Source organism: Oncorhynchus nerka, linkage group LG4 (assembly GCF_034236695.1).
Source record: "Oncorhynchus nerka isolate Pitt River linkage group LG4, Oner_Uvic_2.0, whole genome shotgun sequence".
Taxonomy (NCBI): Eukaryota; Metazoa; Chordata; class Actinopteri; order Salmoniformes; family Salmonidae; genus Oncorhynchus; species Oncorhynchus nerka.
Window position 1 is genome coordinate 39617493 of NC_088399.1, and position 13344 is coordinate 39630836.

At 41.4% G+C, this 13344-nt stretch overlaps 1 protein-coding gene across 1 annotated transcript; it reads left to right on the forward strand.

Annotated features, from left to right (window-relative positions):
- Window positions 1-2473: 2473 nt before the first annotated feature.
- LOC115128912 (protein phosphatase 1 regulatory subunit 3C-B-like) lies at window positions 2474-5615 on the forward strand. Its single transcript, XM_029659052.2, has 3 exons — window positions 2474-2796; window positions 3789-3865; window positions 3987-5615. The coding sequence occupies exons 2-3, from the start codon at window positions 3852-3854 to the stop codon at window positions 5002-5004; spliced, it is 1032 nt and encodes a 343-aa protein (XP_029514912.1). The 5' UTR covers window positions 2474-2796; window positions 3789-3851; the 3' UTR covers window positions 5005-5615.
- Window positions 5616-13344: the final 7729 nt, after the last annotated feature.

The window sequence follows — 13344 nt, forward strand, 5'->3', positions numbered from 1 at the left end:
GAAGAGTTACAGGGTGTGTTGAGTGTTGGTGTCCGGTCCTCTCGAGCCGTTGGTATGGTGCAGGCACAGATAGACAGTACTGTGCAGCCGTCTTCATCGACCTGGCCAAGGCTTTCGACTCTGTCAACCACCATATTCTTATCGGCAGACTCAGTAGCCTCGGTTTTTCTAATGACTGCCTTGCCTGGTTCACCAACTACTTTGCAGACAAAGTTCAGTGTGTCAAATCGGAGGGCAGGTTGTCCGATCCTCTGGCAGGCTCTATGGGGGTACCACAGGGTTCAATTCTCGGGCCGACTCTTTTCTCTGTATATATCCATGATGTTGCTCTTGCTGCTGGCGATTTCCTGATCCACCTCTACGCAGACGACACCATTCTGTATACTTCTGGCCCTTCCTTGGACACTGCGCTATCTAACCTCCAAACGAGCTTCAATGCCCTACAACACTCCTTCCGTGGCCTCCAACTGCTCTTAAACGCCAGTAAAACCAAATGCATGCTTTTCAACCGTTCGCTGCCTGCACCCGCACGCCCGACTAGCATCACCACCCTGGATAGTTCCGACCTAGAATATGTAATTATATTTCCCTCACCAACTTTAAACATCTGCTATCAGAGCAGCTACAGTGCCTTGCGAAAGTATTCGGCCCCCTTGAACTTTGCGACCTTTTGCCACATTTCAGGCTTCAAACATAAAGATATAAAACTGTATTTTTTTGTGAAGAATCAACAACAAGTGGGACACAATCATGAAGTGGAACGACATTTATTGGATATTTCAAACTTTTTTAACAAACCAAAAACTGAAAAATTGGGCGTGCAAAATTCTGGAAGAAAACCTGATGGAGTCTGCAAAAGACCTGAGACTGGGACGGAGATTTGTCTTCCAACAAGACAATGATCCAAAACATAAAGCAAAATCTACAATGGAATGGTTCAAAAATAAACATATCCAGGTGTTAGAATGGCCAAGTCAAAGTCCAGACCTGAATCCAATCAAGAATCTGTGGAAAGAACTGAAAACTGCTGTTCACAAATGCTCTCCATCCAACCTCACTGAGCTCGAGCTGTTTTGCAAGGAGGAATGGGAAGAAAATTCAGTCTCTCGATGTGCAAAACTGATAGAGACATACCCCAAGCGACTTACAGCTGTAATCGCAGCAAAAGGTGGCGCTACAAAGTATTAACTTAAGGGGGCTGAATAATTTTGCACGCCCAGTTTTTCAGTTTTTGATTTGTTAAAAAAGTTTGGAATATCCAATAAATGTCGTTCCACTTCATGATTGTGTCCCACTTGTTGTTGATTCTTCACAAAAAAATACAGTTTTATATCTTTATGTTTGATGCCTGAAATGTGGCAAAAGGTCGCAAAGTTCAAGGGGGCCGAATACTTTCGCAAGGCACTGTAACTGATCGCTGCAGCTGTACATAGTCCATCTGTAAATAGCCCACCCAATTTACCTACCTCATCCCCATACTGTTTTTATTTATTTACTTTTCTGCTCTTTTGCACACCAGTATCTCTACTTGCACATGTTCATCTGATCATTTATCACTCCAGTGTTAATCTGCTAAATTGTAATTATTCGCCTACCTCCTCATGCCTTTTGCACACAATGGATATAGACTCTTTTTTTCTACTGTGTTATTGACTTGTTTATTGTTTACTCCATGTGTAACTCTGTGTTGTTGTCTGTTCACACTGCTATGCTTTATCTTGGCCAAGTCGCAGTTGTAAATGAGAACTTGTTCTCAAGTAGCCTACCTGGTTAAATAAAGGTGGGAAGAAAAATATATATAGGTTCAAAGTAGTGGAATGGGGTAGTGGATTTTTCATGAGTGTAGGGTTAGTTGGAACTGTATTTTTTTATTTGTATTATTTAAAAAAAAATGTTTTATTGTGTGTGACTTTTTTCCGTTTTGTAGGTCAAAGTTTAAATTATAGTCCAGTTGGGGGTGGTAATGCAACATGTTGGATGCCAACTGCCGTTAAACCCCAAAGAAGAAGAATGCCCTGGTATGTAGGGGATCTTGTTTCTGACATTTATTTTTGCCTGCTAGCTGCAACCTGGACTCATGGATAGACATAACATAGTAAATGTAAATATGTATGTTGTCCAATTGGTATGTATATATTTGTTGATGTTCATCATCCATTTCATATAATATGTTACAAATTACAATTTGTTGTGACTAACGTTAACTAGGTGTCTAACGTTAGGGTTAATGTTAGAGTTAGGGGAAGGGTTAGCTAACACACTAAGTAAGTAGTGAAAAGTTGTAGGTAGTTGCAACATGTCTAAATAGCTCAAATGCTGCAGTTGTCCTTCATTAGATTCAATATGCGTGTTACACGTAATGTACGTTATGTAACCATACCAAACATAACATATTTAATTTGATTGTCTCGGATTTACATTTAGCCTATTATGTTACGTCTAGTCTATTAGACCAGTCTGCTACATTAGATTAATTTGATCGTGCCACACTTCATTCATACAGGAAGCTCCGTTTGACGAAGGTGGAGACAGGAGACATTTGATTGGTTAAACCACACGGTTCACGTGAAGACTCAACTGCTGGGGGCGCGACTCACGAGTAGTATCTCATTAAATAGCCCTTGGATGTCTTGAGAGAACATTCACATGAGCCGTCGAAAGGGTTGATACTGTAACAACGTTTAGAATGGAAACAACTGGGAGGTGATATTCCGAAGGTATTCAGTGTGTTTATTCTCTGTTCTTCAAGCCAATTACAGATGGACTTTATTCGAGTGATTTTGGAGTGAATATTCCGTAAGTAACCTACGCTTATTCTTATTTTTTTACGTTTTTTTTTTTCACAAGTTAGGGCTACTTCGAATGAAATATGTTTGTCCATGAGTTTAGTTTTTATAGTTCGTTAACTGGGTCGTTCTACGAAAACAGTGGCTCTCCTGTCCCACAAGTGTTTGACTGGCAATGTTTTTTTGTTTAAATTGAAGTGTTTTAAGTTAAATTACAAACAATTTCATTTATGTTGTAGAACAGGATCAGTAGCATTAAATTGGCTAATCTCTGGGGTCATGAGTTGAGGTCTAGAGACATACTTTGTGTTTTAAAAAAAATAAAAAAATCTCTTTAAATGTCATACAGAAGTAATTAGCTTTATTTAGTTGACTACTTAACTATTACTAATGTAAAATAATTTCCGGGAATAGCTGCCTCAATTCCATATCACTGATGTTAGCATACCCTTTTTTAATAAAATCAACATCCCCCTACAACTTTTTCCTGGGTCAAATGTTCATTGGAGGCAGGGCCTTTTTTTTTAAGCACATCATAGGTGTGCGTTCTAGAAATTTGGTCATTTCATGCAAGGCCTTAAGATGTGTCAGTGGTTTTATAGTCAGGGGAAAGGACATTTTAATTGATCGAATCATATGATTAAGTGATTTTATTTACATTTTAAGAATTGTGGTTCAAGCTACTATGGGTGCCATTTTAGCTATGCATCTTGTCTGCACATTTGTCACAGTCACTGGTGTTTATAGTGTTACCTTCACTGGTGTTACACTAACTTTACACATGCCTATTTTTTAAAGTAAGTTATTACTAATCAAAACAGCTTCTTAAAATGTATGCTACATCCTAAACTTCCATAGTGTAGTTTGGGTTTTAATCATCTCAGAAACTCAAAAAAATGTAATCTTGTTGAAGTGTGTCAGATGCTGTCTGTCCATGACACTAGGGTTTTAACAGTATCATTATAGATAGAGTTTTACATTTGGTGTTTTTCTTGTTCACAGATATCATTCTGATCTTTGCTAGAACAACTTTTAGCTCTACTCCATACAACGTCCAGTCTGAGAATGAACTGTACACAGTAAGTGTTCACTAATCCATTGGATCTCACCAACACATTTGTAGATGTTATATACATATATTTTTTGGGTGGGGGGGATGCATCCCCATTTCTCAACATAATTTTCTCCTTCCATCTTCAGAGTGTTTCATGCGTTTGTCGGCCACTCCATACCCCAGCAGTCTGCCATGCCAGTGGACCTCGCCATGCGACTGTGCCTGAGCCAGAGCCTGCCCCTCTGTCGTCTACAGGGTGTGTCCCCTCTGAAGGTCCTGAGACCTCACCTTCACACCAGAGACTACCGGTCTCCCAGAGCCAGCCTTCACACTGCTGCGCCGCACTCCTCATCTTCATCCTCCTCCTCCCCAGAGCGGTCTGAGACCAAGAGCTGTGTGCGCAGGAGCAGTGCCAGCCCTAAGAAGAAGCGTGTAGTGTTTGCTGATACTAAGGGGCTGTCTCTCACTGCAGTGCGACTATATATCCCAGACAACTCCTTTTTCACGACCCAGAGGGCTGACTCTTCTTCCCCCTCTACCTCCTCCCCTCCTATCAGACCGCAGGGCCTGTGGCCGGGTCCTGCCGGTGGGAAGCAGCAGCTCTTGAGATTAAGTCTGGCCTTCCCCCAACCCATGGCAGACTTCAAGACCTTCCAAGCCCGCCTGCAGGAGGTCCTGGTGCAGCTGGAGAGCTGCAGTGTGACTGAGCGATCACTGAGTGGCACCGTGCGTGTCTGCAATGTCAGCTTTGAGAAGACTGTGTACGTGCGAGTAACCTTTGACTCGTGGCGAAGCCACCAGGACATCCCCTGTTCCTACCTGCAACAGCGCTACGGGGCCACTGAGACTGACGTGTTTGCCTTTGATGTCCCCCTCCCCCAAAACCTGGATCCCAGCGAGCGTCTGGAGTTCTGTGTGTTGTTCCGGCCAGGCAGCGGGGCCGCGCTGCGTTGGGACAACAACGGGGGACAGAACTACTGTGTGTGTGTAGAGCCTGAGGTGGCTGGGTATAGTAAAGCCCCGGTACTGCGCCGCATCACCACTCCCCGCTCCCTCCAACGTCCCCCCTCATGGCCAAGGAGTGGGGGAACCAGCCTGAAGAGCCCCCTTTACCCTGAACTCTCCCACCCCTCAGAAGCCTTCATCAGCCAGAGTTCAGGGTGACTGGATAACTGTCACTTTCTGGTAGAGTGAACTCTCCCTAGTTTGGTCAGGAAGCGAGCCAGCCTTGCCATTTCTGATGATTCAGGTGTGGATCTAAGTAGCTGTCTCAACTGCCAGCTGGGCAATCTGTTGCTTAGAAAATGTGCAATGATTTTTAATCTTGATTGAGGAAGTGACTCATTGAATTGACTGTTAAAATGGAACGACCCCATCTGATGGTAGAGGTTATGAGGACTACAATGTGTTCCTTTGTAGTGGCCCTTAACGTCCACGGCTCATCTGGGCCCCAACTAATGTGAAATTGATTTGCACCATTGTATTTCTTACAGAATATAGTCCTGTGTTTATTTTTTTTACCCATTTCAGTGGGTGAGTTTCCCAGCACCAAGATCATAAGTTATTATTTTAGTGTATCTGAGCTTCTGGGAAACGTCCAGAGGTTTTTGTTTGTAGGTGTATACGATGGACTAATTGTACAAACTAAATGCCCTCCCACTGAGGCTGGATGTTCTTTATAACTGCCATGCAGACTCCAACTTCAGCCACCCTGACTGGCCTTTGAACAAATGTAATATGTGCTTTGAATTTTTATTAAACATTTGATAATAATATTAAGTTCTCATTCTAGTACTTGCACATATCACTTGTCAACTGCTAAATTGTAATTACTTTGCCACTACGGCTGATTTGTATTGCCTCCCTCCTTACTTAATTTGCACACAGATGTTCTAGTGTTATTGACTGTACGTTTGTTTGTAATCGTTTTTGTCGCTTTGTGTTATCTTGGCCAGGTCGCAGTTGTAAATGAGAACTTGTTCTCAACTGGCCTGCCTGGTTAAATAAAGGTGAAGTAAATCAATTCTGACTTTATGGATAGCTAAACAGACAACATACCACCCTCCAGTTTCCTATACTAGTTATCAGAAGACCTCTAAGCTAAGCCCTACAATAAGCACGTATACCAAAATGAGCAACTCAAATGAGCCTACTTTGACAAATGTGGATGGAATCTTGCACATTCTTTCTGTTGTCACATGAATGGAATGCAGCAGGAGCAGGATTTTGTCCAAAGCCGATTTAACAGCAGCGTTTTAAAACTAATCAAGCTTTTAAGTTTTAAAGGGGGAACATTAAAGTATTAGAACATGAAGGACAAACCATACGGCATCAATACACTATCAAACATGTATCAGTCTTTCTGCAACAGAGCCATCCTTGTGGGTGTGCGTGATAGTGATAATGTCAGTTTCCTTTTTCTTGATCACAATCTTGTGAAATCCAAACCCTCCAAGATGTTCCCCAATAGCTGTCCCTCAATCATTTCAGACTCCTCCCACCCCCCCAGAAAAAAAATACAATTAATTCCATTCCCCACCCCCAAGAACCCCGAACTAAAAAGGAAACGACAATGTAAAACAAAATACATTTAAAACAAAGGACATCAAGGACAACAAATCATAACAGCAATGCCAACTGTATATGTTTGTGTGCATGTCTGGCACTATTACATGTGTGTTCTTGTATGTGTTTATTTGAATGAGAGCTTGTGTATCTGCATGTGTACAAATACCTGCATGGCATCAGCCTCAGGCAAACCGGCATTAGTTGTAAAAACACTGCCACTTAATGTCATTCAAATGTACTTTTATGTTTATTTAGACTTTTTTTCCCCTTGATCTTTTGACCATTCTCTCTCTCACAGCAACTCCACTCCCACTTGTCTCCAATTCCACATACCAACCCTCAGCTTCCCTCAGCCCATCCCATCTATCTCTGCTGGGACACCCACTTTGTGTTTCTATGCAACACATATCTTTCAGCTATGCTATGATGTTTAACGTACAATTTCAATCTATCTAATCGAATAGAATCTACAGATTGCGTGTTAAATACTTTTACTAAGAGTGTTAGTGTATTAGTAATTGACTGAACCGGTCTCCCCAGATCTAACAGTACTATTTCTAGGATCAATTTTAGATCAATGATATGCATTTTCAGCCATTCCTGAACCTGAGACCAGAAACAGGCTACCTGAGGGCAATAACAAAATAAATGGTCTATTGATTCTGTATCCGCACAACAAACTCTGCAGAGCTTCGATGATTTTATGCCCCAAATATTCAACATTTTGTTGGTGGCAAGGATTCTATATAATAAGTCTTGAGTATATAAGTTCTATATATATAAGTTCTATATATAAGTCTTGAATCTTGCATTGTTTAATATATCAACTCATACACCCTGTTCCATGGAATCGGTACATCAAAAATCTCTTCCCAACTATTTTGCAATCTGTATGCAATCTGTATGGCACAGTTGTCAACATCCTAACTAATCACGCTTTTGAGTTGTGTCCACATTAGTATATAAGTCAGGTGTGTAGTTTGCTCATGCTTCCACTACCGAACACTATCTAAAAGCTTGTTATTGCGCTCTACATCAACAAGGCTCAGATTTCCCTGGGTGTCTTCCTATCTGCCACATCATGCATTCCAAACAGCCTATGTCAATGGATGTTCTGGGTGTAGGAGTGATACAATGGCATGCCTCCACATGAGCCACCTTGACTGACACGCCCAACTATCTGCAGTACTGTTGGGTAATGCTGTAGAGCCTCCGGCAACGTGAACATCAGCTCACTTGGGCGGTAGAAACACAGCAAGTGGTTTGTTACCATGGCAGCATTGGAGCCTGTGTTTGTTTACATGCTAGGGTGGAGTCACCATGTGTTCGGAATAGAGAGTGATGTGTCTGCTTTAATTTGTTCTCTCTTACCCTCCCCCCCAGGACTATAATGTCCTTGGACTTAAGATGTTGTGAATTGTTCCAGGTAGATAGGTCAGCCTGAAACTAGTGTGTGATATCTCACATTGTATGGTCATCATGAAAGGTGATGCCATGTGTCATGACCCCTCCCCACAAAAAATAAACATGATAGTTCTCTATTTCCAAATACAACTCAAAAGGCAGCATGTGTCCACTATTGTATGTTCTGACCAGCATGGACTTGGAGCATTTCATATTATTCTGTATGTATATCCGAGACACTCCATTTAGTATGATATATGTTTCGTATTGTATGTATTCATTTGTGGATATCCATCAGCCATTTCGTACAATATGTTATGACTTGGTGAAACGTACTATATGTTAGGAATTTGCAAAATGTATATGTTACAAATTCTAACTAGCTGGCAAATGTTAGCTTGGCTAGGGGTTAAGTTTAGGAGTTTGGTTAAATGGTTAGGGGAAGAGTTAGCTAAATGCAAAGTAACTCAAAGTAGAAAGTAGTTGAAAAGTTGCTAAAATGGTCAAGTTGTCCGTGGGCCTCCCGAGTGACACAGCGGTCTAAGGCACTGCATCACAGTGGAATCACTACAGACCCGGGTTTGATCCCGGGCTGTGTCGGAGAGAACCACGAGGGGGTACACAATTGGCCCAGTTGTCCGTGATGAGATTCTAACTTGTGTTGTATTTTCCCACCCATCCACCTCGACCAATCGCCCCACTAGATTTTGCCTTAAGGTAACCATCTGTCTTATGTAACCAAACATAACATACAGGTATCATACTAATTTGAGAGTCCTGGGTTTACATTTACTGTGTTACGTCTGACGTCTGAGACCAGGCTGTTCTGGCAGGCTGGTACAGGTAGGCCTACATGTTGTGGAATGTTCCAAGTTCCAACCTCACAATGAAACGGCACATGCTGTTCCAAAGAACAGAAACACTACATATTACCCAATAACTATGCCAAGTTAAAATGTCTGGACATGTGTAAAGCTCTCCCAATGAAATGTCAGTCGGTGGTCTTTTTCTAAAATGCAGGCCAGTAATTTGCCGCCAACCAGTCTGCTTCACAGTGCCATTCTGAAAGCTCCCCTGTTGAGTCTAGTGTTGTCCCACCTGAATGCTTCTAACATTTAGGAACCACTCGCTAAACAGAGGGTTTATGTTGCTGTGTGAAGTGTTTTTGTCGCTTATTGCTGCCGCTCTTCACCATGACAAGAGGAAGAGGGGGAACACTCTATTGTCTGTGAGCTCTTTTGTCAGCAGCACACCTGAGATGGGCCTGAGCAGACAAACAGAGAACTGGTAACATTGCGTTCCACAGTTTGGCAGGTGTTAAAATATGTTGTGCATGTTCCTCTCAAAGTGGAGGACTTGTCACTAGGACATATGAAAACATTGGTTCCCTCTACTGGGGGTTTGAATGTTGGCCTGCATAGTACAATATTTGGGCCCTGTTTGAATTATAATCTCTTTGGCTCCCTCTTTCTTTACTTCCATAGTGGACAGTTATCCAAATAGAGAGACAGTGACACTAGTGCGAGTTTCTCAATCTTTATTAAGTTTCATCTGTTACTTAGTTTATCATCCACACAATCTCAAATATAAATAAATCCAAGAGTAGAGTAGAACGAAGTGTGTTACTAGCTGGTAGGTCGCGAGTTACTGGCTGGTAGGAGCGAGTTACTGGCTGGTAGGAGCGAGTTACTGGCTGGTAGGAGCGAGTTTCTGGCTGGTAGGAGCGAGTTTCTGGCTGGTAGGAGCGAGTTACTGGCTGGTAGGAGCGAGTTACTGGCTGGTAGGAGCGAGTTTCTGGCTGGTAGGTCACAACCATATATAGTACACAACAGGTAACATCAAAAGCTGACAATCAAATAGATTCAATTAAAAAGTAATGACTTGAAAAAATAAGGTGGTTTTAGTGGGGGAAAGCAATTGAACAAGGAGCTACCTGGAGCACTGAAGGAGCAGTGGTGGAAAAAGTACTAAATTGTCATACTTGAGTAAAAGTAAAGATACCAGAAAATGACTCTAGTGAAAGTCACTAAGTAAAATAATACTTGAGTAAAAGTCTAAAAGTATTTGGTTTTAAATATACTTAAGTATCAAAAGTAAATGGAATTGCTAAAATGTACTTACTGTAGGTATCAAAAGTAAAAGTATAAACCATTTCAAATTCCTTATATTAAGCAAACCTGTATTTTTTTTTTTACAGATAGCCAGGGGCACCCTCCAACACTCAGACATAATTTAAAAATCAAGCATTTGTGTTTAGTGAGTCCGCCAGATCAGAGGCAGTAGGGATGACCAGGGATGTTCTCTTGATAAGTGTCTGAATTGGACCATTTTCCTGTCAATATGTAACAAGCACTTTTGGGTGCCAGGGAAAATGTATGGAGTAAAAAGTACATTTTTTTTTTTAGGAATGTAATGAAGTAAAAGTTGGCAAAAATATAAATAGTAAAGTATAGATACCTGAAAAAAACTTCTTTAGTATTACTTTAAAGTATTTTCACTTAAGTAATTTACACCACTGTGAAGGAGCTATCTGAACTATGTTGTGTGATATCCAGCAGGAGCAGGGTCCTCTGTAGGCCTTATTTCCTGTCACACTCGCAGATGAACCTCTCACAACCGTCATTGTTGCCTGAGGATGTGAGAGAAAGAACAATAAGGAGGGTAGAGAAAGAGAGTGACATGGAAAGAGCAAGGTAAAGAGTGTGATGAATACCATGAGCAGTACTATAAATAATGCAGTAATTGCTAATCATTGTCGTGAATAAGGTGAGAGGTGAGGGGACTCTTTGGACCATCAAGTGACCTTTCTGAGGCTCTGGTCACAGTCATGGGCATAGGACTCGGTGTAAGTATTGTCAATGATGGCCCATCATTCATTGTGTTGCATGGCATCGTTGTGCTGTAGCACTTGCCATGGACCTCACAGCACCCGTTGGATGATACCATAGGACACACTAACTCTGAGACAATATCATAATAACACACACTGGCAACACTTTCGTCAGTACCTTGGTGGCAGCAATAAGTAACAAAGAAACAACACTTTAAAGCAAAACCTTCATTGCTGTCAAGTCAACACAGATTCATTAGTGGTTGGGATAGAATGTGTGTGGACTGGAATGGTTTTAACCCTATCGCCATATTCCCAACCCTTGTCCCTTGACCCTTAACCCCTGACCTGTCCAGATCGTCCACAGGGGACCAGAGCCTCACTTGCCACAGTAGCATCTGTAGTCAGTGTAGTCCAAGATGGGCCAACTATCAGGCATGGTGCAGGGGATCATGTCTCTGAACTGCCACAGGGCCCTGTTGTTAAGGTTGGTTGCCTGGGCTGTAAGAAATATGATAAAGAATGGGTCAGATCAGATTAATATAAATATTAAGATTTGAACCCTTTACTTGTTTTCTTCATCCATTGAATACATTTAACATATTCACAAATATTGGATAATGCTAACGAGGATGATGATAATGATCGAGACTTATGCATGACAAAATGCAATTGAAACTGTTGCAGGTAAACGTTCCCGATTATAATTAGATCGTGTGAAGCTGCTTGTCACCAACAGAGAGTCCCAAAGCCACAAGGAAAACTGCTTGAAGGGTGTTCATGTTGTCAGCCAATGAGAAGTGAAGTTCTGGACCTACAGTAAATCTCTGAAATAGGGTCTACTTATATTACTTGTAACTCAGCGACCTTGAGGCGCTTTCCAAGACAAACCAGTAGTAGACATTGTGGCAGATACTGTTTACAGGAGAACATGCAGCCCCTCTTTCCAGACACATATGTTCATGTCTGAGATTGAGATTTTAGTGATTTAGCAGACGCTCTTATGCAGAGCGATTGGGGTTAAGTGCCTTACTTCCAGCCGCACCTGAGATCGCAGGAGAACATACAGTCCAGTCCAGACAGACACAACTGAGCTTGTCTTGTCTCAAATAAGCTAAGAGAAATTACAGTCCATCATTACTTTTAAGATATGAAGGTCAGTCAATCCGGAAAATTTAAAGAACTTTGAAATTTTCTTCAAGTGCAGTCGCAAAAACCATCAAGCGCTATGATGAAATTGGCTCTCATGAGAACCGCCACAGGAAAGGAAGACCCAGAGTTACCTCTGCTGCAGAGGATAAGTTAATTAGAGTTAACTGCACCTCAGATTGCAGCCCAAATAAATTATTCACAGAGTTCAAGTAACAGACACATCTTAACATCAACTGTTTAGAGGAGACTGTGTGAATCAGGCCTCCATGGTCAAATTGCTGCAAAGAAACCACTACTAAAGGACACAAATGAGAATAATAGACTTTCTTGGGCCAAGAAACACAAGCAATGGTCATTAGACCGATGGAAATCTACAAAACACCAGTTTCAATGTCAACAGTGAATAGTTCCTCTGTCCAGTGTCTGTGTTCTTTTGCCCATCTTAATGTTTTCTTTGCAACTCTGCCTAGAAGGCCAGCATCGCCTCTTCACTGTTGACATTGAGACTGTTTTGTTTTGTGAGTACTATTTAATGAAGCTGCCAGGTGAGGACTTGTGAGGCGTCTGTTTCTCAAACTAGACACTCTAATGTACTTGTCCTCCTGCTCTGTTGTGCACCGGGGCCTCCCACTCATCTTTCTATTCTGGTTAGGGCCAGTTTGCGCTGTTCTGTGAAGGGAGTAGAACACAGCGTTGTACGAGATCTTCAGTTTCTTGGCAATTTCTCGCATGGAATAGCCTTCATTTCACAGAACAAGAATAGACGGGTGAGTTTCAGAAGAAAGTTCTTTGTTTCTGGCCATTTTGAGCCATTAAAAGAACCCACAAATGCTGATGCTCCAGATACTCCACTAATCTAAAGAATGACTCCAACCTCTGACTTCAACGGTATACACACACACTCTGGACTCCGACATTGCTCATCTTAATATTTCTTAATTCCATTATTTTACTTTTTAGATTTTTGTGTATTGTTAGATTTTTCTGCGCTATTGGAGCTAGGAACACAAGTATTTCGCTACACCCGCAATAACATCTGCTAAATATGTGTATGCGACCAATCAAATTTGATTTGATTGATATACATTTATTCGAAAAGTAATGTACGAGATACAGTACAGTAGTTTTAGTGAATTTATAGTGTCCCAGACTCAGGCGGATGTGTTCCCAGAATAGCTTTGAGATAACATGGCATGACACAACGAACAGACACACTAGATAAGAAGACAAGGTAACACTGTTGAATTTCCACCAATTGGGTGAGTGTTTGGAAACATATGACAACTTTCACTGCAATTGAGCTCAGGGCAAACCAAAAAGAGTCACATTACTAGTTGTCCAAATGCTGTTTTTTTTTTTTAAAGTTGATGCAACAATACATCACACATTTATACTCATGTAGATTAAACAGATATGTTGTGGTTGTATGGGGAAAGACATGGTGAGAAATATGTGTCTGGAAATTAGGGCTGTGTGTACTGCAATTTTTTTATTTTACCTTTATTTTACTAGGCAAGTCAGTTAAGAACAAATTCTTATTTTCAATGACG